Here is a 24,473-nt window from a genome sequence, read left to right on the forward strand (position 1 = left end):
AACTGCTAATGGTATACACACATTTGATTTCTTAGATCAAAATATTATTGAATGACAGCAGAATTTATCAATCAATGGCAATGTGTGGAGTGTAGTCATTTAAATAATTTCAAAACGATTTAACATTTTGTAAGTCTAGTGCCCAGTCACTTCTTGAAATGTAGTTTTCATATGCAAGACTTATTAATCTTAGTGTTTTGTCGAGCTATTCTGGCTTATCTTTGTCTACGCTTCTTACCCTGAATTTATTACTGACATTAGGTGAGTAAAGTAGACATATGGCTAAATATTTGAAATGTTATGCCTTGTCACAGTAGTTTGTGATGGTGGGAGCCCAGCTCGTATTTTGCATAGAGACCCCAAAAAAGCTAGATGCAGCCCTGCAGACATTGTTGTCAACCGGGTGAGCATTGTATACAGATTCTCTTTGACTCATGTGGACTGCTGGACTTTGTAGCCAAACTAAACATCTTTAGTCTGGTATGTTACAAATATTTGTATTGTTGTTAAACAGTGTATCTAATAACCACTTTATTGCTTCATTCAGAACATGTTAATTGAGCTAAATGGTAGCGAGGTGCGGCGGTGACTGAAATTTGCCGTGTTCCAGGACGAATCCAGGTAGGCACAATTAGCGCTCCCAAAGCAGCACACTTTTAATTGTAGCGTGTCTTGTGTAGTGTAATACTTACCAGATGCCAAAAACAGGAAGGAGAGCTTAGGGATGATGTGTTTCAATTAGGATCTAGCCCCAGAGTCCAGTCAATTATCCAAAGATGCCTTGTGTACTTTCCTCCCCTAAATTGCTCTTGTTTTAGGAACAGGAAGAAATGTAAAAACAAAAGTGCTCAGTGTGCATCCCTGTCCACCACCTCAGCTTTAGTAATTAGGAATTAAGCTGAAACAGTGGGATTTGTTGAACTGATTTAGTGTCATTCTTACTTTATTGCAATAGATTTTCGATCATGGCATCTAAGTTCAGTCTACTCTTAAAGAAATAGTTTTAGGAGTATTTTTAGAGTAACCTAATTGGCATCCCGTGCACCGATACACTGATTCACTCAAACTTTTTTCCCCCTTTAATTCACATTCATAAAATGTGAATTATTCTACAGGAAGAACAAGGCTTTTTGAAGATGCTCTTTGATGCTCATATGGGACATATCCCTGAAAAGACCTGCATTTGAAGCTATAAGATGATAGGTTAAGAACGAAAGAAAAAGAAAGAAATCGAGAAAGCCAAAGGAATTCCAGATTGCGTCTTTAGCTGCTCGCGGCAACTTCGCACTTGGGAAGCCCCGAGTAGCGGCGAGAGGGAACCGTTTGAAGGACTTCATTACCCAGAATTCCTGTGAGGTAACGTCAGTAAACTGAATGTCGTCTTGTACTACTACACTATTGGATTTCACTCTTAAGTTTTGATTCATCACTTTTTGTGTGGAGAAGATTTCCCACCAGTAGCCATACCAACACCAGAATTTCATTTGGGCAAATAGGGCGAATCTAGAGCATTTCAGTTAGGGTGTGGGTGTGGTGTGTGTGTGTGTGTGTGTGTGTGTGTGTGTGTGTGTGTGTGTGGGGGGGGGGGGGGGGGGGGGGGGGGGTATATAGAGTGTGTGCCTTCACAATACTCACTCCTGAATCCATAATATTCCAACTGTGAATAAACAGTTTGGGGGAGGAATCCACGGAAGACTAGAGGCACACTTTTCATGCTGCACACCCTTATTAAGACTTTAAGATGAGGGTCTGGCAGATATTTAAATACACTGTTTTTGATTTAGTGAAATTTACATGGTCTCAGTGTCTCTCCTGGGCCCTGCGCGCGCCGCAAATGAGAGAACTTGTTACCCTCTCGCAGCTTACATGCTCTGCAAAAAAATAATGAATTGATTCAAACTTCAACTGAAGGCCTGGTGTGTATTTTAATTGGCTATTTCCATCCCAGTGCAGTCAAAATAAAGAATGTAGATGGGCTGACAATGTTGTCCTTGTTAATGACTAGTTTATCTGAATTCAAGGCTTATTTATATCATATTGTGTACAACTTGCTATTTTGTTTTTGTTTTTTTTATCACAATTTGATCCCTTTTATATAGATACTCAGTAGTGTCAACCATATACAAAAATCAGAGAAGCAGTACAACTTTGTAAACCAACTGCATATATGCAGCAAAGACTGTGCTTGAGCCCAACCATAATTGTCCCTATTAGATAATTATAGGCTGATATAGTCACCTTTAGGTAACAGACACACATTTTTAAAGAAAGGTGAAACTAAAGTATTTTCTTTCATTCCTCGTATGCCTTATTTCAGTTTAAAATCCTCTTAATTTCTCGGTTGTTCATGCATATCATGCTGTTATGCCTCATGGCCAGCTCTCCTCTATGTTTACTAGGCCTAATTAAAACCATACTTACAACATAAATAGAACCAAACAAATATTTTCTCCAGTTCACACGGCTGAAGCAGAATTCTCAAACATACGAAAGCATGACATGAAAAAAAAACTTCCTAATTGTAATTTTTAGGTCATATTTGTGCATACTTCCAACATACTATTTCTTTAAGATGATAACTTTTTTGCAGTTTGCATTTCTCTGCATACATACATCATGGTAATGGCAGAACTTGCTGTTGCGTTTTCTGGAGGTGTTGTGGCCTAATTCAACAAAACATCTTTGATAAGAAGTGCCCGACCCTGATGACATACCTGTTCTCACCCATGCCCCCTTCTACATAGGTGCTCACTCTAAAATAGCACAAGGGATAGTTGCTTCAGATCCTGTGCATTGGTAAATGTCAGGCCTTTTATGTAGCCTACAATTTAAGCTTGATACCAGGGCAAAATAGAGCTGGATGGGGAAAAAACCCATAAAATTGTGTCCTGCAGGCTGATTCAGTCGCATTGTTACCGTTCTGCAATTTGTTCCCTTTTATCCTCATTTCCTTTAACTTCCAATTGCTCATTGGAAACTTTAAAGGCCTTGATGCAATAGTGTGCTTGAAATGAATATCTCAGTTGATGAAACCCATTGAAAAGAGGCCTTAGCAAAATGAGATCTGGTCTACCGCTGAGTACCACCTGAGAGGCTGCGGATCCCTGACGGAAACGGTTTTGAACGCGGTTGTCAGTAATGATGGTGAAATACCAAGGACCAGCGCTCTCTCCCTCATACCGTTTCATGAATATTACGCCTCTTTTTCTCTCCGTAGGATACCGAGATCATCAACACGGCCATTCTGACCGGGCGCACCGTGGCCATCCCCGTCAAGATGGTCTCCATAGAGATGAACGGAGCGGTCACTGACGTCTCAGCTTTCGTGCAGTGCAAGTCCTCCAATGAAGACATTGTTAAGGTACAGTAAAACCGATTTCCCCGACCTCCGTGTCTGGGATAAGATGTCAATTTAGAAAATGGAATCCCTCTGCTCTTCCCCTAATACTGTAGAGCGGCCCGGCTCCCCAGTCAAAACATCATGAAAGCATAGAAACTTCATTATGTGCTGGCCCATATGTGCTCTTGATTCAATTCTTTGCCTCGTGCCCCCAGATGAATCAATGGATGTTCATACTGAAATGCTACATCTAAATCAATAGGGCTGCGAAGGAGCGGTAAAAGCTCCGTGACACGCTATTTGAAACGCCATGCCTCCTCCTCTCGGGCTGCGGCGGAGACACCTCGTCCCCGCGAAGGTCTGCTCACCCGATGTAGCGCGGAGCCCACCCATCGCTGCTCTCTCGCGTAGCCAAGTGAGGTGGCTACAGGCAGAGGCACAACACCAGCGTCCCGGGATGCAGAACAATCACCGCTCAGGCCCGCGGGGGAACGCGAGTCTGAGAGTACAATATCAACTCCCATTTGTTGATTAAATAAATTAAAGTGGGATCACAACAACTTGCAGAGCACATTAGGGGATGTGATTACACCGTTATTATTTTCTCCAGTCAATTACAATCAGAATAGATTGCATTATAGGCAAATTGCATAATTATATAGGCAATACAGTGAAGTGTGGCAGAGCTGTTTTGCACTGTTGATCATATTGAAAGTGACAGTGTAGGGGAGACGAGCAGCGACCTCCGAGCAGAAGCCTATGAGCTAAATATGTGCCAGTATATTCAGATATATGGAGCATAACACAGTGCAACTTGCAAATCATTTTTTCCTATCATGCTACAGCGGTCATTCATATATACTGAATGTACAAAATATTAGGGACATCTTCCTGATATTTAGTTGCAGCCCCTTTTTCTGTGTATCTACATCTCCTCTTTTGTGATTGGTATAGATTTAATGAGAGAAATCAATAAGGGATTGCGGCTTTTACCTGGATTCACCTCATCGGTGTAATTCATGAAAAGAGTAAGTGTCCCTAATATTTTGTACATTCGGTGTATATCAGAGCACAAGTCCCCTTTATCTGTTTGTAAAACACAAAATTTAGAATTGAAAACTTATTTGTCTGCCTCCACATGCAAGATTGATTTATTATACACAGAACAAAAACATTCATGTTACAATCAATTTGAATTCCTGGACATTCTTTTACTACAACTCTTTTACTTTGTTCTTGACTTCTCTTCCTTGATTTTTGCGGGCTAGTTAATTGTCTTCGATGATTTTCTTAAAGTTGTATATCACACCTCCAAACAAGTTTCCTCTCTTCCCTCCCAGGGACTGCTGGGTGGATTTAATGAACTCAGCCAAGGTAGACGTGTCGTCTGCAGATTTATTGCATCTTGATCTTGCAGTCATTAGTGTAAAGGGTGTATGGTGGAGGTTAATTGACTGAATTTATGTCAGAATTTCATCTTTAAGAATAGATACTGTGTGGCTCTGCTGATTAACAATTACTCATTACCATACATTAGAGCCCTAATCCGAAATTGCAGTGCAGCTCTCCATGTTGAAGTACTGTCGCCCCACTACTGGCTTTGTTTCTATTTTGATTTATTTTATTCAAGATATTTTTCACACTTAAATTGAACATCCAAATTTTGATGCAAGGAGGAAGATACAGAACTTCCAGATTATTTTCTACAAGCTCTATCCTTAAATGTGCACCTTGACACCCAAACTGAAAGTCTGGATGGGTCTTTAAAAACAGAAACTGTCCAGATAATTTTGATTAATTTGATCATGCACCTTACAATAAAGTGTAAGGTCAGAGGATGCAGGTGAGGAAAGCACACAGCTCTGCAGAAAAACTAATGTTGAGAACCTTTAAGGATGCTGTGTTGGAACCAAACGCTGCTTGTTGGCTTCAGTGTCTTAAAAGCTGCTCAGCCATTTGATTAGAGTGGGATTAACCTTGAGTTCTGCACGCTTGTCAACCAGCAGGAGAAAGTAACCCTAACCCTATAGCTAATGTTAATCAGGGTTCGACTGATATGGATTTTCAAAGGCTGATACCATTAATGTTGATACCATTAATGTTGATACCATTAATGTCGGATTCAAGCTGTCGATAGCTGACATTTTGTGCCAATATTCAATATCTTTAAATTTGACCATTTTCATTCTAAAAAGTACAAGGATTAAATGTTTCTCCCAGAAATTGTCTTCATGTCAAGGTGGAAAAGCCTCTGAAGCAGCATTTAGAACATCATATGACACTAAAGCCCTCCACTCAGAGCCAGACTAATGAAATCCTTTTAGGTGGGGTAGCAGCTCCTTAAGGCAGAATGAGGCAGGTTTCACTGCACGTTTAACAGACTGACACCCCGAAGCTGTCGAGCTAAATCACATCCTCACTTCCATCGTTTTGGTGTTGAACAACATCGACTGGCCGATATCTGATGTTTATGAAAAGACCGATATTGGCCCGATATTTCGGACTAACCCCTCACACTGTCCATCATAAACCTGAAGTACATCATCCATGAGCCTGATCCTGTAGGTAAATTGGTCTAGACTGAGGGACTCTGATACCCGAGGGAGTAGGACTTTAATTATGATTCAAAAACATTTCATAAGAGGAGAGTTCAGATCAATGAGGCAGAGGTAATTGTCCTCTATAGGCTTCTTGTTTTTTTGTTTTTTTGGGTGGGGGGTATTTCACTCATGGCGGATTGCACTGTACTATCAATAGAAACGTACAGGTGTCGCTATGGGATGCCAGGCCCCGGCACATCATTTATCACTTTCCGTCAGCCATTAAAGACAAGGCGTTGGGCCATGTGATATTGAGTGGGCTTGCTTCAGCGCCTCTGCCATTGAACTTTCGAGGCTAATTCAAGATGAGCCCTTCAAGTCCGGGAAATACACGAGTCGTGACAGTTCAATAAAACGGCCCCCAGAATACAGACAGAAAAGATTCACAGTGGGCCCGACAAAGGTTGAGCACTCCAATTACTGTTCTTTACCGGGCGCATTATTCACATACCGGCACTCATGCAGATCTATTCTAATCAGATTTTTCTTGTTTTAGCTTAGACATGCTTGTATGTTTTTTTCCCACCACAGACAGCAGGTCCGCACTCGGGCAAAATAAAGCAAAATGATTTCGAACACCGTGTCCCATCATCTGCTAGCCCTGCTGCTTGTAGACTGGAACTCGAGCAGCATTTGAAGTCACATTATTTTTCAAAACCCTCTCCCCTGAATAAAGCTTTATTTTCACCCCAGCGTTCTTTTTTCATTTGGATATTTGCCAGCCCACTGCTGTCGTAATTTGTTCCCAACTTTGGGGGGAAAAAAGGTGACGCTGCTTTCATTTTTCTTCAGCGGGGCTTTTATTTATTTCTTTACTTGTTTCCTCTCTCTCCTTCGGAAATAAATGGGCCGCAGTATATGTCAAGAGCATATGGCAGATAAGACAATCGTGTGTGTGCCTGTGTGTGTGTGTGTGTGTGTGTGTGTGTGTGTGTGTGTGTGTGTGTGTGTGTGCGTGCATGTGCAGAGATAGTTATTAAAGCACCCCAGGACTTTGCTCAGAGTGGACGGTTGTACGAGGCGGGGATGAAGGGCTCAAGGAGTTAGAAAGAAAGAGAAAGGAAGGAAGGAAGGGGGGGTGGGGGTCTTGTAGGCCGACATCCAAGCCCCCCGCTCTCCCACTACCCCCCACTCCACTGATCATCCTCTCCCCGGGCGGTGTGAGTCACATCACCCATCTGAAGACAGAGATAAGGCCTTGTGTCGGGAGCGCCGCATCCCATGCCCGTGGTCATCCTGCCCACATGCCTGGCTGGAGCAAGGCTCCTTCCTCCATGCCTCACTTCCACATTAGTGTGACACATTCACCTTTAGCGCAACTCCAAATTTAGAACCCACAAAATTGTATTTGGGTAGGAGCGAGCTCTATAAAACATCAGGGGCAGCTCTTGTTTTGTGTTTTAGCACTCCCATAGTTCAGGTCGTAAGTCATCATTGGTAATGGCACACGGGAAGATGCAGGTGTGTCATTGAGGTTATCACTGGCGATAACTTGCCTTTGCTGAGATTTCCCATTTCATGCCTTAGCATGACTGTGGCAAATGCATGAGACCCCGACTTTAAAGTAGACTGACCACTGCCTCGCAATATGAAATAAACCAGGGGGAGGTTATGCCACCCAAGAGGTCTTTCCCCTGCGGCTGCTATATTTTGATCAACCGTAGCAGAATTTCCAATTTTTGTTACATAGTACAGGCATCAAAGGTAATATTTAGGAGGTAATATGCAAAAGCAGAAAGAAGCGAATGGGTGTACGGGGTAGACGCTCCACTGCACCAGTGGGCACCTCCCATAACAGATGTTTTGTTGAATTACACCCACGTTGTTTCCAAAAGACTCAAAAATACCAGCTTTCCAAAACCACAGATAATTTTCAGACTCAACATCATTAATCTTAACAACAACAGGCTAATGGGGGTTGGCTCATTTAGCTAACAGAGCTAAATGAACCCATTGGTTGCACTTCTCTTGAAGCCAGCTTAACAACACATTCATCACATGTGAAGAAAGGCTTCATAACAGCTACAAGACACATTCCCAATGATCCTAGCCATATGTCAGGTTTCAGGCAGCGTTCATGTAATACCTGCATCATACCTAAATTGAAACACCATTTGGCAGAATGGTGTGGCATTTTGCAAACAAATTGAATGAAAAGTTTTCCTGGTTAACTGTAATTTCTTGTAAGGCATGTGTTTATGGAAACACATGCCATGCGACTCACAGTGAATTTGTTGGCACTAGATTTATGCTTTGCTGTGTCTGTCTTTCACATTGAAATAGGAGTGGGAAAATCACTCGTTCTCCTCTAGTCTATGCTTTGATACGCTTGTCAGAAGTGAGAGGATGGGAGTGTGCCATAGCCCGCAGACATAGTCATGTTTGTGGAATTTGGATAGATATGATTTCTTAAAAAATTACCCATCATTTTAAACTTTTAGGCAAACCCAAGACCTCTTACCACCTAAATGAAAATTGCAAAATATTTTGAATCCTTTCTCTGCATCCATTTCTGAGTTTCTAATCAGGTCTTTGCCATGCATAAGGTTTCTTACTGGATTCCATTGTGTTTGTTCTCTCTGAGCGTATCCCCACATATCGCCTATCTCCACATAATGCCCACCCAACTGGAAACTTTTCGACTTGACCCTGTACCGAAGCCAGAGAAGACCCTGGGAAGTAATTTGCAAAACATCAAACTGGGATATTGGATTGCCTGATGTTAATTTCTCATTGTATTTCTGGTCACAGGACCTTATTCCTGTTTAATTCATTCAGTTGGATTACTGATTTATTTATGGAAACGTGAATTATGGATTGCTGCATTAGTGTTTCATGTCATTTCTTGTCATCTGTCTTTGTATTTCTTTACTAATGCACCCAAATAACCAGTAAATATGTCCTTGACATTCAAATCCATCATCCTGTCCAGTCACGCCTCTAGCAATCCGCCTCTAGCAGTCCTCACCTTTATTTAACCCAGCCAATCTTTCAAGCTAGATCGTGTGACTTGTATGCGACCCAACGCAGGCAGTACCCACCCATGTCCTGATGATCTCCGCTCCACCCAGGCAATTTGCTGGCACCATGGAAGGTGCCACAGTGCATTAGCGGTAGTGTGACGGCATCTGGTGGCTCAGTGCGTGAAAGCCCTCCTCAGCAAACCCCCACAGGGCCACTGATACCCATAGTTGCTAACAGCTTTTGACTTGCAATTAGCCAGCCAAGTTTATCAGCAGCAATAGCCGCAGGAGCTGAAGCGGAGCTGAAGCTAGAGCTTACTGGGCACATTTTGTGTGTGTGTATGTGTGTGTGTATGTAGCTTTAGGGTAAAGCAGGATCAGTATATGTCAGGCAGATGTTCCCAACTCTACAGACAGCAAGCCATGCTGTGATTAATCAAGGTGGCTGGATCACTGTGTTGATTTTTTTTTTTTTCATTCTTTTGTATCTGAGCTCTTACAGATAACACCACAAATCCCAGCCAGAACAATAACAGTGTGTTTCCACACAGAGGCCGGCTACTGGGGGAACTTCTGAGGTCAAATCCTCTGAAATTGCATTAGCTGAACCAGAGGGGAGAGGCTGTCATCTTAAGAAGTCCTTCCAACCCGCCGCCCCCCTCCCCCCACTCTGGCCTGTCTGCATGGAAGGGGAATTTTATTACCCAGACCTCCTCCCAGTTATGATGAATCCCCAGCCCTGAGAAGACTGGCCAGCCCGACCTCCATTTGCGGGAGATTAGATCCTCTGATTACAATGCCAGCTACCTCCCACTACTAGATAAATCTTCGATGGGAGCCCAAAAGCAAAACCCTCCAGATCCATCGCAGTTAATAATTTAGTATTAGAGGGGGACAAGTATTTATGATAATTCCGCCGGAGATGGAGATTTTGACTAGATGAGAAAGCGAAGGCATGGTTCCAAGTTAAAACTGGCAATTGCTAGGCGGACTTTTATTTTGAAATTTTTGTATTTTGAAGTTTTTGTACAATAAATTACACTGCGCTACTACTTTCAAATGACATACATATTGCATGACTGTCTAATGAAAGGTGACATAAGGAGTGAATCTGTGTGTATTCATGTGGCATGTAGCTGTTATGAACTAGAGCACATGTGAAATGTTACTCTGCTTTCACGTCATGTGAATTATTTGTTTGCCTAAAAGCTTTTGTTGTTATATTACGTGTCTGTATGACTGTACATAGATCATTATGCTGAGAATAGAATGGGTGAGGGAGGTGGTGGGATTGGGACGTGGTCCGCATGCTTGATTTGTACTGTACAGGCTTAACAGTAGGCTACTTAGGACCACTAATGTAAGTGCGTAAGAGATGTAAATTAGATTAGAGAACCCTCCCCCAGTAAGCATTGTTTACAGCCGTGGTTCTCAACCATGTGCCATCAAGGCCCAAGAGTCTTCAGGTTTTCACTCCAACCAAACACTACAGCAGCTGATTTCACTAACTAGTTCCTCCTCTCTGTGTTAATCAGTGAGTTCAGCTGCTGTAGTGTTTGGTTGGAATGCAAACCTGTATAATCTTGGGCTTCAATGGCACATGCCACTGGTTTACAGTGTGTCTCCTAGATATTGCTAAATGCCAACATACAGCCTCTTGTAGGACAAAATTGGAAAAAGATAGTTTACTGTGACCTAAAAGTTCACAGCACATTAAAACACATAAAAGACCTAATTCCTTATATTCGCCGTATTGAAAGAGTCAACCTTGAAACGCTGCGTAATGAATCGCAGGGCTGACAGCCGCATCCATATCCGTACTGTACATCATCGCACATCACTTAGATCCCCTGCTCCCGACGTGACCATTACCATATAGATGGTCTCTGACTTTTGACCCTGATCTGTCCCAGGTGTCCATGAATTGCGACTACGTGTTCGTCAACGGCAAAGAGACGCGAGGCTCCATGAACGCCAGGGTCATCTTCAGCTACGAGCACCTGAGCGCGCCACTGGAGCTGACGGTCTGGGTGCCCAAGCTGCCCCTCCAGGTGGAGCTCTCCGACAGCAACCTCAGCTTCATCAAAGGCTGGAGGGTTCCCATCCTGCCCGACCGAAGGTGAGTTCCGACCCCACACGCAGATGCAGTCAGCGTACGTTTAAGACCATTAGAGGGTTTTGCCTTCGTAGAAGCGTTCTGCGAAGCATTCCAGCGTGATTATACACCGAACGTACAAAATATAAGGGATGCTTACTCTTTTCATGAATTACACTGATGAGGTGAATCCTGGTAGAAGCCATTATCCCTTATTGATTCCCCTTGTTAAATCGATACCAATCACAACGGAGGAGATGATAGATAGAGAAGCAGGCCAGTTAGAGAAGGAATTTTAAGCTTTGAGACAATTGAGATGTGGATTGAGCAACAGGGGCTGCAACTCATTATCAGGAAGATATCTCTGATATTTTGTACAGTCAGTGTGTGTTTTGAAGGGAAACCCAAGGCACTCGATAAGTCTGGATGAAAGTCTTTATTCTATTTAGCTGGTTATTGCAAGTTTAACAACTGCCCCCAACCCGCTTCGAACGCATGATCTTCATTTACACCCTGTGATGAAGGCAAGGGGGCCAAAATGTGTTGGTCACAGTAAAATAAAGTCTTTTTAAGGGCCTTGGGTCTTTATTATTTATACATGATTACCAGATGAGCCTTTTTTTTAATCCAAAGAGCAACAAGCCCCACAGTTTTTAAAATTAGAAGCTAAGAAGCATTTCAGCCTCCTCTCTGTTTTGCTTGTTTTGCTCCAATTAGATGTTCTGGTTCAGGTACAAAGCAGAAATATACCCTCCGCTGATGTATTTTGCTTAGAGCAAAATGATGCACACATTGATTCTTGAGGATGTCTTGTATGTGTTTTACCCCTCAGAACCTATTTAAAACAACAAAACTGGAGTCGAAGAAGCAGGCTTAATTTGACTTGGAGCAAATGCACAGAAAGCTTTTCATACCAGCAAATATTGTAAAAAAAAAATATGGTACTTTAACATAGATAATGATACAGTCATTAGATTAGCAAGCAGGTCATTTGCAGGTGTAGGATTCACAAGGATGGTCAGTTTAACAGTTGCTCTAGTTATACTCCCAAGAGAATTCCACATTGGTGTATATAGCAACATTTTTAACTTCAAATTGTCATTATTTGTACGTAGTTAAGCTGCTAGTGTGTAAACGTAGCCGAAATGTGACAGTGAGATACAAACACATTCGGCACACATGTTCTAATAAATATTCAATTATTCAACATGTTATGAAACTCATACTGCATGAACCGTAATACGGTCCTCTGCACTTAATCTGGTGTCTGCTTTATATCCTTGCCATCTTGAAGGATCAAGGCCAATTGTGCGGCCTCCTAGTCAATATTATAGAACCTTTTGTCAGTAGATGGAATGCAGCAGGCAATAAAAATTGAATGAGTTGTTGCCTACAAATCATACAAATATAACCCCTATAGATGTAGAAAAAATGGCACCGATGGGAGCATAAAGTTTATCAAGCCAGGATCCAAAAGAATAATTTAGTCTGTTAAGGGACCCAGGCTCATTAAAACTAGTGTTCTTGTCATTTGTGGACCAATAACAAACCCATGACCCTTCATTACAGAGATGTTGAATGGGAGCAGTAAGACTCGTGTGGTTGGCTGCTATAGTCGCACCACAGGAGCACATTAGCGTAGACCAAATAGATTTGTATCCAACCTGAATACAAATGGCACATTTAAAGAGTTGTCTGAAGAACGGCGCTATTTCAAATGACTCAGAGTGCTTGGAAAACATCATGCACAGCCTCATTTTTCAAAGATGTCCAATGGATTATAATAGGCTATAGAAGGTATATTATTTTGACATGCAAAACATCTTAAATCTCCACTTTAGTGCCGTTCTTTTTGAAACAAGTCCAGGCTACTAAAATGGAATCCTGCAGATGTCCATTTCTCCAGATTAGTGAGATATTCAGGTCTCATTATTTTGAATGCTGTTTGCCATTTGGTCCATGTGCACCAGCCCCTAGGGTTTGCTGGCAGTCTGATATGATGGTATAACTCTTGTATAATGATATTAGACTTCTTATGTGGCATGCCCTGAATAATCAATAATTTGACATGCATTGTTCCAAGCAAATTGGTGTGTCTTAGATTTTTTTCTCACAAAAGTATGCTGGAGCAGATTAAGAACAAATGAACTAGTTCAATATTTTTTTTCCCTCATAATTATGATAGCCTATTATCTACGCAGACTTGCATTTATCTGCCCTTTCATAAAAACAGTAATGAAAGACCTATTGTAAGCTATTTCCACTTCAGGTTCCTATGATTGCCTCATAGCCAGGCCAGTAGAATTCCATGTTGTAGTTTAGATTTACTGAGTATATCATTTTCTCTACTTTTCCCTGTCGTACTTTGCACTGTCAGAGACAACTGCAGACAAAGACAGCTCCTATCATTCTCAAATGTGCCACACATAGACTATTAAAGTTGCTGATGTGCTCCCACATCCTGACGAGGCTGGACTTCCCATAGGAGTCTTTTTGTCTTGTAAGGTATGATATTCTTGATATTTTCAGTGGTGTCGGACATAGTCTTTTCATTTGTGGGGAACAGCATGTTCCGTTTCTGTTGCCTGCTCCATAGCCCAAATATCTTCATTAAGCATTATTCATTCTTCACAGATCAAAACAAAGGAACATAGGACAAATGTTTTACATCTCAATGGATTTGGCCCTATAAAAGGTGCTATGTGTAGCATTTTGACATCAATAAATCATTACCACATTCAATTTGAGACATTAGTATAATTACCATAAACAAATGAGACCATCACCAAGAAGATTGGCAACCTCTACATTTGACATTGCGTGTCAACGGGTCAGATTTGGCGGGAAATCTGCTACATTGCTTTACGGCACAAAACAGGAAGAGGGCGCTGTTCTTCCAGAGCAAACAGAGCTAAAGCTTTCAGAGTTTCTGGCAATGGCAGATGATGGAAGGAGTGAAAAGCCAATGGAAAAATCACTTCCAACATGTTTATCCTCTTCAGTAAAGACAGAGACTCCAGGGAGGAGGAGGAGGAGGGACAGGAAGCAACGGGGTTTATGGGAAATGTAATCTTAATTTTGAGGAACACTAGCTCTAACAATACCACCGGTGTGAGATAGAGGCTACCAATTGTCTCGACCATGGTCTCATTTGTTTACAGTAATGATACCAAGGTAAGGTATGTTTGAAAATGCCACACCTTTAAAAATCACTCAAAATAACATAAAAATATCAATTATTAATAACTAAACGAGAGGCTTGTCTGCCTCTTTGTTTAACAACAAGCTCTGCTAAAGCCGCTCCATTTATTTTGTGATTATTAGAGTGAATTACTGTCTTTCCATTTACTCTTCTCATACGAGCACAAGTAAATTAGCTGCCACCCGGGTCTCTCTCAACCCCTCCATCTGCCACTCTGTTGCACTTATTTTCCATCTCTCACAAGCGCACTCTCTCTCTCTTTTACACTCTCCTCCAACCTCTCGCGCTCTCTCTCTCTCACCTCCTTTCCCCTTATATTTCCCTTTTTGTCGCGACCGTTCCATCCTGCATCCCTTCCATTCTGCAACGTGACGCGTTCTGAACCTTCGGCGGCGGCGAGGTCTCCTTGGCCTGCAGTGGGCTTTTGCTACAGTGCAGCAGAATTGCTCACTGGCTGTATTATCCAGCAACACGGTCTAAAAAAGGAAAGGGAGTGTAATCGGGCAGGCCAGTCCGTGTGCACTGAAGCTTCAGCATGTTCGGTTGTATCAGAGACTCTAATAAGAACAGACAATATTCTTCTCGGGGAGAAAAAATATCAACCTTATTTCCAGGTACAGTCTCGGGAAGGTAAACTTTTGCTGACCTGAGCCAAGTGAAACTCCGTGAAACTCCGTGACAGGGAGAGAGGGAGTCATACTGTCTCGTCGGTTTTTCCTCTAGCCTCCACTGAATGAGTAACTGAGTCTGCAGTCTCGGCGTCTGTCGCTGAGTTAACTCCAAACACAACTAAAAGTACATGTCCTAAAGCAACGCTGTCAGTCTCAAACGCACAAAGGCCTGCAGTAAAAAAAATCCAGGTGACATCCAGGCCAGACACACAGTAGGTATTACTAGAAAAAAGCACTCCGCTCCTGAATCCCTGAGACCATTCCTGATTTTGTTTGTCTTTTCAAACTGCGCATATGAGCTGAACATGCTCTTGTGTCATCCAGTTACTAGTAAATTAATAAAGTCAAGATGAATAGACAGTGGCTTCTGATGAGCCGCCTAAGGCATAATTCATTATGTTTGTATTGTGTTGTTTGCATCATTATAGTCGTGTTTTTCCTGATTGCACACATGCCGTTTGTACTAATCACACCCACTTGCCCCGCATCTCCTCAGCTTTCCCTTGCCAAGCCAAATGTTTCCATGGTTTGCCATATTGCTAGCGCAGCAAATGCACCAGAGGCCTACATTTTTAATTCATTTGATGCTGTAAAATACGACCAACCGCAGTCGCTGAAGCGGTGAGCCCACGACCCGTGCGTAATCGGCCCAAAACTGGGTCACGAGGTGAAGTGGAAGCTGGTTAAATAAAAACCTACAACTAAACACAGGTACCTCCAGTGACCCGAGAGCCTTATGGGAGGCGGTTTTATTCATAAATAGTCATATCACCTTCCAGCACGAAACTATAGGGGAATGCAGCGTGGCTTACAGAATGGGGAATTTTCGCCGGCCTACGGCAAGGAGGAGGTGATGCTGCTTTGCATCGCAGGCCCGGTGAGGTGTGGAGAGGGTAATGTGCTTAAATGAATTAATAATCAAAAGCGGTCAGCGGGCTCGGTGGAAAGGTACGTGTGTAGTGCATTTTGGTGCAATGCATTCCGGTGCTGAGGGAGTTTTTTGTCTAAGCTTTTCAGAGACCTCAGGACAGAAGTGCTTAGCCTAATGTTCAGACCTTTTCTTTGAATCAATGGGTGGGATATACTTTGTCAGCCGCTGACAAGCCCACTCGCCTCTCCTGAATCTTAAGTTCACTCAAATCGTACGTCAAAGCGAAGATTAAGCAGAGGGCTTTTTAAGGGGAAACTGGCAGCCTGTCAAGCCTGCTGAGGGAAGTTGGATAACTCATACATCTTGTTGTAGAACAGATTGCGCTAGGTGGGGGATGCACCTGGCATGTTTAACCCCTCTGCCCGGGGGTCCCATGAAATAAGAAGGGCATCGGTCCAACTTCGGCTTTTTCGCTGCTTATCTTTCCCTTCTCTGCTGGCGTGGAGTTTTTTTCTACATCACCGCCACATCAGAGCAGATCATTTAACGGATCTGCGTGGAGTTGTGCCGAGTTTCTTATGAGTGCCGCGATGTCAAATTATTAAATAAAAAGAGGCCCTTAAGAACAGAAGCCTGGGATATGATGTTACGCCACACTACGCTGTACAGTTTAGCATCACCTTTATTATCAGAATAGTCATTCTTATACATTCTCTAACTGGGACAATTTCCAGTGAAGTAAATTATTGTGAAATGAAACTATTCCTCATTTAGCTGGGGACCTTCAGGGACACCCTCAAGGACCACTAGGGGACCACGGACCCCACTGTGAGAACCACTGGTTTATATGCATAGTTTGTAGTTTTTGACATTTACATGGATGTTAAAAAAAAGTTATTTAGAAAAATACTTGCTAAACTGTTTTCACTCCACATACCAGTGGCCAATTCTGAACACCCATTGCCAAATCCAAACACACAAAACCTTTTTTTTTTATTTTTACCATCTCAAATATGTATAATTTCACGAAAACTCTGAAAGACTGGAGACCACATTAAAGAGCATGTGTTTGGAATCGCCCACCAGTACGTTAGCATTCAAGGGTGCTTTTGTATGACATTGATATCTGTTGTTTACACCAAATAGAGCAATGGTTATTACACTGACATTCTCTACTATTATTATTATTATTATTATTATTATTATTATTATTATATCTTCACTTTTCCCTCTGTCCAAGGAGCACCAGAGACAGCGACGCCGACGAGGAGGAGGACGAGCGGCGGGTGAGCCGCGGCTGCACCCTGCAGTACCAGCGGGCCCTGGTCAAGGTGCTGACCCAGTTCCACACCACCTCGACGGAGGGCACCGACCAGGTCATCACCATGCTGGGGCCCGACTGGCAGGTGGACGTCACAGACCTGGTCCAGGACTCCCTCAAGGTGGCCGACCCCAGGATAGCCGAGCTGGTGGACAGGACCGTGCTGGTGGGCCTGGAGCTGGGCTCCACTCTGCTGAAGGTAAACGGACTTCACTTAGAATGAACGCGAAAGCGGCGGTGAAAGATGAAGTGTCTCGCTGATGACAAATAACGCATCTGAGCGAGAAGCGCGGAAGCGGGCGCGGCGGCGGCTTTCCTTGAACCCGCTCTCCGCAACGTCCCGACAACAAAATGAAGGTGTGCTCAGGGTTAGAGAGATTTAAAACACACAGCTCATTACTCTTTCTGAGTTTTCAGCACTTGTTAAGGCTGTGGAAGCTGAATCTTATAGAGGCTGCTTTGATTAGCTTTACAGCCACTGTTTTCCTCTCCCTCTTTCACCTTTTCTAAGATTGTCTCTTATATATTATGGATTTTTTTGAAATAGTTCCCCCATCTGTAACTGAACGTGCTGCTGTTGTCCAGCTCCCGCTGCTAAAAGAGATCCCTGATGTAATGAGGATATAAATGCATCAGCCATGGGAGGCGTAGAAGTCTTTATAGAAGTAAGGTGCACAAGATATGCTTCATAAGCACTGATTTACTGTTGCTCCACCGGTCATTTATGAGGACGGAGAGAAGTAACAGTTGGTGAGAATTTTGATCGCCATGAGTGATCACAGTTTCAGCCTGTCAGGAGAAAGAATAGTTGCCTGATGGATGTGTCCGATGATGGTGAAATAGGGAGGAAAGATATGAGCCTCCCATCCATCATTTTAAATGAGCAATGGATCATTTGTAATCTCTTGAAGGGGATGAATAATTATAGATCAATTTACCAGCAGACGTAACTTGCCACATTGACTCAAGCTGATTGTCAAAAAAACAAGGTAGTTTGAAATTATTTCAGCCCTTGTACAACTTTCAGAGATTGTGGCATCAGGCGGAATGGCACTATGGAGCTGGTCTGGAGGTGTCAGATTACTCAAATGTAATGTAATGGGATTGCAGTGATCTGCTGCAAAAATGGGTCTCATGTCAGGTGGCCCTTGTTTAATATAAACCATGCTGGGTGTCATTCCACTTATACCACAGCCACTCGCCAAAGGTCAAAGATAAGAATAGTTCAAACATATTTTCAGGTGGACGTCATTTTCCATTTACTCAGTTGTAGATCAAAGTTCCCTGCAGTGCATCACTTTCATTTTTAAGTCAAATTACCAGTGATCATGGGCACCAAATTGAAACTCGAGCTGCCTCCTACACATGCAGCACAGCCCCTGTAGATTTGAATACCATTAGGCACACTGCAACTTAAAAAAAAAAACAGTCCCGGAAAGTCTCATGTTGAAAACACCATGAAGGAGAGAGAAATGAAATCTCTGTGGGCTCCCTATCCATCCAGCTTGAACGATTGATGGCTTAGAAAAACCAAATTACAAAGGTCTGAGAGAAGTTTAAAAGATCTCCTGTTCATGGAGCACATTTGACTGAGAGCACTGAAATTTTTATGCTGGAAGTTCTGAAAATGAATTGCACAGTATATATCTCGGCAACGGCCTCCCTACTGAAACTTTCAGCCCATTGGACGATTTGAATTGGTCTTATGGAGAAAAATTCAAATCGTCCAACAGTGCGCTCATGAATATGAATGAGGAGCAGGGGCCTCTTTTGTCCAGTTAACGCCAAATTCCAGACAGTCATTTCATTTCTTTCTTTTTGGAGGGATGGTTGGTAATTATTGCTGTAATCAAATCTTTTCATGTTAAATTTGACAGGTCTTTTTTTGGAGGGAGTGCTAAGTACCCACACAAAAGAAGTCTGTGTAATTATACCTAAGAAGGACTAAAGAAAATGTCTGTTTAGAGGTGAAACTATTAAGACAGCAAACCTTGTTACAAATGTGTAATGGCTATTTTCATATGGTTTTGGGCAGAGTTATGAATCCAGAAGAATTCACCACACCTAGTGGGGGCTGGGGGGGATTAATCCATAGGATTACACTGAACAATGGCTGTTTCTCAAAGTAAAAAGCCAGACTTGGACAGAATTCACTGTTATTCCTCTGATCATAGATTATTCAATTAATATTTGCGAACGTTAACCGCTCCTCCAAAGCTCAAAAGCAGAACACAAAGAGTCTAATCTACACAAGTCACTAATCTTTCATCTCATGGGAAGATGAACAGTGCAGCATATATCTCAACAGTGTGCTCCCTATTGAAATGTTCAGTCCATTGGATGATTGGAAGGGATCTTATGGAGAGCTAAATTGTGTTACAAACAGGCAAAACCTAGGATTAGAGGTTCACTTTGCGGACTCAGAGAGCGTTTATTTAAGCTTTGTAAAGTTCACAAATTTAGACTGAACCATCCCAGATCATAGATTAACACAGACCAGCATGGGCCATGTGGGGAAAAACAGAAAAACTAGACAATTTTACACTGATGTGGTTATACATGGAACTGACACTAGCAGCAGTTTAGTGGAAAATGAGGATTTTTTTCGAGCGCTGTATCTGTATCCTCATCACAAAATGGTTTTCCGACACCAAGTTGAATGGTTGAAGAGTTGTCCCATGTGCATGGGGCACAACAAGCTGTCATACACGTGTCAGCCTTCAGATTTCTAGTAACAATTAGATTGTTTGCGTTTTTTTCCACGAATTTTATACTGCCCGCACACTCGCTCTGCTCTCTGGAAAAGCCGAATAATTGCCTGAAAGTATACAGAACGGTAAAAGTTGCGAGGGTCATGTTTTCATTTTTCGCCACGTTTCCAGAGGCATTGCATCTGTATTTCATCAGTTCAAACCTCTCGGAAGAGAAGCTCTTTGTGCTTCCTGCAAACAAGCATAAAAACACAGGATACATCGCGGCGCCCATCACTGGTAATTACACCGATGGAAAGTATGATGAAAAATGTCCATCTATGATGCATTTCTACAAGATGAATACTAGACCACATAAAAGTCAAACCATAACTAGACTAAATTGATCTGTTATTTTAGTCCACCGAAAATAGACAGATAGAAGTTCAATTTGCTGAAGCTGTTGTTGTGAATATCAAGTTTTTGTTTTTTATAGGAGATGTCAGTAGCACACAGGTAGTGTCTGACTCTGTTGACTTGCTGTAGCCTGTTGCTACTGCTGCTGAGTTACTTACTTAATCCATTCTGTGTTCAGTGTTACCTAATTTCTTCAGGACACAAACGTTACCTGCTGTGGCACAAAAGGAATTGCACAAAATAAAGATTTAGATTCTGTGAATAAACAATAACTTTTACTGTATGATTAACTCATACCTGCAAATGGCTAAAATATATGTAATGAGGTACAACTTTTGACTTCACTATGAGCTATGAGAAAGACTAATGGTATGATAATATAGTTTATTCACTTTATTCACAGAAAAAGTGAATGCAATTGTATATTTTCTGTTGTTATGTGTTGCAGTAGCTACAGTAGGCAACTTTGCAGTTTGGTGCCCCCAGGTGGCAGCTAGGGATAACTGTTTGAATTTTTGTATGGCATTGATGTTTGAAGGACTTCATTACCCAGAAAACATGTGACATAAGTTGCGATTTTTCCCTACACAAGAAGCGATGTCCAGAGCTCTCCTCAGATCATCTCTTTTAGGGGGATAAAGCATGATGAAAGGCCAGCTGAAGGCTTCAAAGGCCTTCCAAAGATCCTTACATTACCACCTACAGCAAAGTAGGCCAGGGAAGTAAACAGATGAACTATTGCTCACGTGTTTCTTCTGTTCAGTGCAAAAAGGTATTAGTAATCCTCTCTCAGTCACTCTACTGCTTGGACTGTTCATCGATCTTCTCTAGTCAAGGGCCAGCTGAAGTAGTGCTGCTTCAGGTGAAGACCACCAACACAGCTACACACACTCGCACACCCCAACAGTGACAGATAGAAGGAACTCCTAGTTAAAGAAAATGTAAAGTGTAACTACTTTCATGCTTCACCTCACTTCCCCTGCCAGCAGCACTGATGACAAATACAACTGGGAGCTGGGAGCTGGGCTGGAAGGAGCCACACAGCCACAGCTGACCTCTCCTCGCCGGCAGAAAGAAATACAGACAGACTTAAAACACATTCATCATTCATTACTTGTAGTAACTATGAATCAATATTTATCACAGACTGTTGAATTTGGTTCAAAATAGCTCTGTTTACTTCGAAGCGGGAGGTGCTGGTTCTTCATGTTAAATTTTACCCACCTGGTTTTAGCCACAGTGAATTCAGCAGGATTTGACAGTTAAACCTCACAAATTTTCAAATGACAGACAAGAAAGCGGTCTTCTTAAAAACATCTTTCTTGATTTTGATTAATTTTGATATGAACTAAAAGGAAAAATCCACCCTAAAACAGTAATTAACACTGTTAAAAACAGCTTTTGGCGATGTACCTTGCATTTCTGGGTCTATTTTGTTTGGTTGTGTATTTTTCTTATTCCTGTAGATAACTGGCCAGATGTAGATGATCTGACATCTCGTCAAGATATTAAGCACAGCCAATGGAGTTTGATAGCTGAAGATTTAAAGCTAAAACATCAACGGTAAACAGGTTTTGGTGTCAGTCCCTCAGAACAGCAAATCAAAGAACTTCTATCTAGACTCGCCATTTTGCACCAACATTCAAGAATCATACAGGGAGAAATCCATCATAGAAGAGGCAGAGAGACCAATTTCTCCACTGACAAGAGCCTCAATAGACCAGAATGCAATGCAGCCACAAGACATGTTGTGTGTTGAGTAAGGGACACCTGTTACTATGCTATAGCTATCACTATTGCTATTACTCTCTCACCTACATGTACTGGGTGCAACAAGTCCAGGCCAATACATCCATGGTCCAGGCACGTTCTCTGGGGGTTGGCAAAAGGCATTCTGGGAAATGTAGAAAATCACTAACTAGAGTAGAAGTGGGCGAGGCAGGTTGAGGGAAAGTGGATACACCAAAAGATTACAACACTTCATCTTAAAATAACTCCTTGAATGAATTGAGCATTACAGAATAATGACATATAACAGTGTAAGAGTATCCAAGGGTGGATTTTTCTTTTTTTAAGTCCAGGTTTATTGCATCATTTGCTTTACCTGTTCTTTATGTTTCTAGGTTGTGACTACTCATTTTTGAATGCTTGTTTGCTACTTAACTTTTCCACTTCTTACCCCCAAAAATACTACTATAAAAACAAGACTGCATCGGTGCTAACAGAATATACTATGAGCATTGATCTCATCGTTTCTCATGTTGGACTACTGTAAATCTTTCTGTTCTTTATTTTGAGAGAATGCAATACTACCGATCTATGTGCAAGTGCACCTTCGCCATCTAAAGCCACGGAAATAACAAAATACTCCTGTTACTGTAAATATGGATTTTTCTTAAATAACAGTTTACCCTGAAAATGAATACATGACGGCTCAATAAAACATGCCTACAGAATGTGGCATGTTTCCAGTGCAGGTCATAAAACAGAGATTACATTTTTAATTTGATTTTTGTACTTTAAACGATCAATGTAAAATGCGGTTTATCTTTGCTGAATTGTATTTTGACATTTGTGCATAGTCTCCAGTATTGATTTTAATAGTGTGTTTAATGTGTTGATAGTGTGTTTTGTCATTTTTATTGGTCTGTGAAAACATCCGCCACAATGGAAAGGCATGTGAAATAGCAGAAAATCAATTCTAGGAAAACAGCTTTTACTGGTGGAATAGCCCTTTATCTGACTCAGGCATGTTTTTACAGTGAAATGGAGTTCCTTCTTTCTGCTCAGGACTCGGCCCTCGTCTTTCTGTCACCACTAACAAAAAGAGTTCTGGTATTCCGTTTAATTACTTGATCCTTTTACTGAATCCATCACTAGAAAAAATCAAGTTCCACAATCAAGCTTAATGCAAAGCTTTTTGTCGCAGCAGAAAAAGTAACTCCCTCACCGAGCGATCCATCATCCAACTGGGCTTTCCCTCATGAAAACTTTAAAAGTTTATTTATATGTCTATTTATTATCATCCCCCAGGGTTTTGCATGCTCACTTGTGTGTATGCATGTGTGGCTGCGCGTGCACGTGTCGCGTGCGATGGCCAGCAAACCATAACTCTCCTTTCTGGCACATTAATCCATCACATCCAAACAATATGCATATGGAAGGCGAATCTGGCTGTGGATTTTTGTAAATGGAAAAAAGTCTCGGGTTTACTCCCTAGTGAAACACACTGCTCATGACATTACGGCTATTTTTCTCTGTTCTCAGCCCTTAAGCATTTACCAATATGCAGGATCTAGTGTAACTATCCCTTTTGACATTTTTGGACAGCATATTTTTAAACTGTTTAACACTTTAACCAAAAAAAAAAAAAAACAGGACAGACAGGTAGCATCGACTCTGACATGAATTACCCATATACACAGCCATACAAACCCAGTGAGACGTACAAGGCAAAAGATCAATACAGCTATCACACTATTAAAGCTCTATTTTCAGTACAGATGCTGTACAGTTTAGAGGGCTAAACTGAGTTGGAAAAACCCGCTTCGAATGAGGCAGCCACAGAAGGATCAGTATGATTCAGGTATGGGTCCTGCATGTTGTAAAAAACCTCTGTAGAGGAGGGCAAGACGCAGGACACTTGGTATACAGTCCATTATAAGTGTGTGCTAAGACTTTCCTGTTGGGACTGAGTCCTGAAAAAACCAGAGGGGCTCCCGAGGACCTGATTGGAGAATCACTGTCCCCTTAGGATGTTCCCCTTGTTGTCAAATTCCGCTCCAGAACGAAGGTCACTCATTCAGCAACTTTTTATTTTTTAAAACTAGCTTGGCTCCTCCCTAGTTGTTTAAAAGCGACCCTCACCCCCTCCCATTCCTGATAATATTTGCATAATGGTGGAATTGATGAAGCGAAGGAGTAAACTTAGTAAACTAGTAAACTTGTCATTGTGGGACATGTAACCTCCAGCGGGAGAAAGGCCTGACAAAGCGAGACTGGTAACTGACGAGACTTCTCTGTTGGTACAGTTAGCTTAGCTGTTAGCCTTTATGGGGGAGGGAGAGTGGCTTTGCTGTGGGTTTATTTCCTAATGTGTTGCTGTTTTTGTCACCTTCTTGTGGTCAGAACATTTTGCTTATTGCAGCTTTAACTAGGATGCTAGCCAATGCAGAAACCTAGTGAGGATGTTGGAGGAAATGAGAGTGAGATTGGTGTCGTTGGTGTAATCAAGTGAGCATCTCTATCACAGATGTTTTGTTGAATTAAGCCCATGACCGGACCATGTTGACGACAACCAGAA

General features: G+C 42.0%; 1 protein-coding gene across 2 annotated transcripts in view; it reads left to right on the forward strand.

The window, feature by feature from the left end:
* Positions 1-24,473, forward strand: part of tmem132e (transmembrane protein 132E) — a 321,617-nt gene that overhangs the window by 289,103 nt on the left and 8,041 nt on the right. For both annotated transcript variants that reach the window (XM_071915145.2, XM_071915144.2), the window contains exons 5-7: positions 3,218-3,361; positions 10,817-11,022; positions 16,983-17,262. In XM_071915145.2, coding sequence (XP_071771246.1) covers positions 3,218-3,361; positions 10,817-11,022; positions 16,983-17,262 — 630 coding nt within the window. The remainder of the gene's footprint in view (positions 1-3,217; positions 3,362-10,816; positions 11,023-16,982; positions 17,263-24,473) is intronic.

This window comes from Centroberyx gerrardi, chromosome 11 (assembly GCF_048128805.1).
Source record: "Centroberyx gerrardi isolate f3 chromosome 11, fCenGer3.hap1.cur.20231027, whole genome shotgun sequence".
Classification (NCBI taxonomy): domain Eukaryota; kingdom Metazoa; phylum Chordata; class Actinopteri; order Beryciformes; family Berycidae; genus Centroberyx; species Centroberyx gerrardi.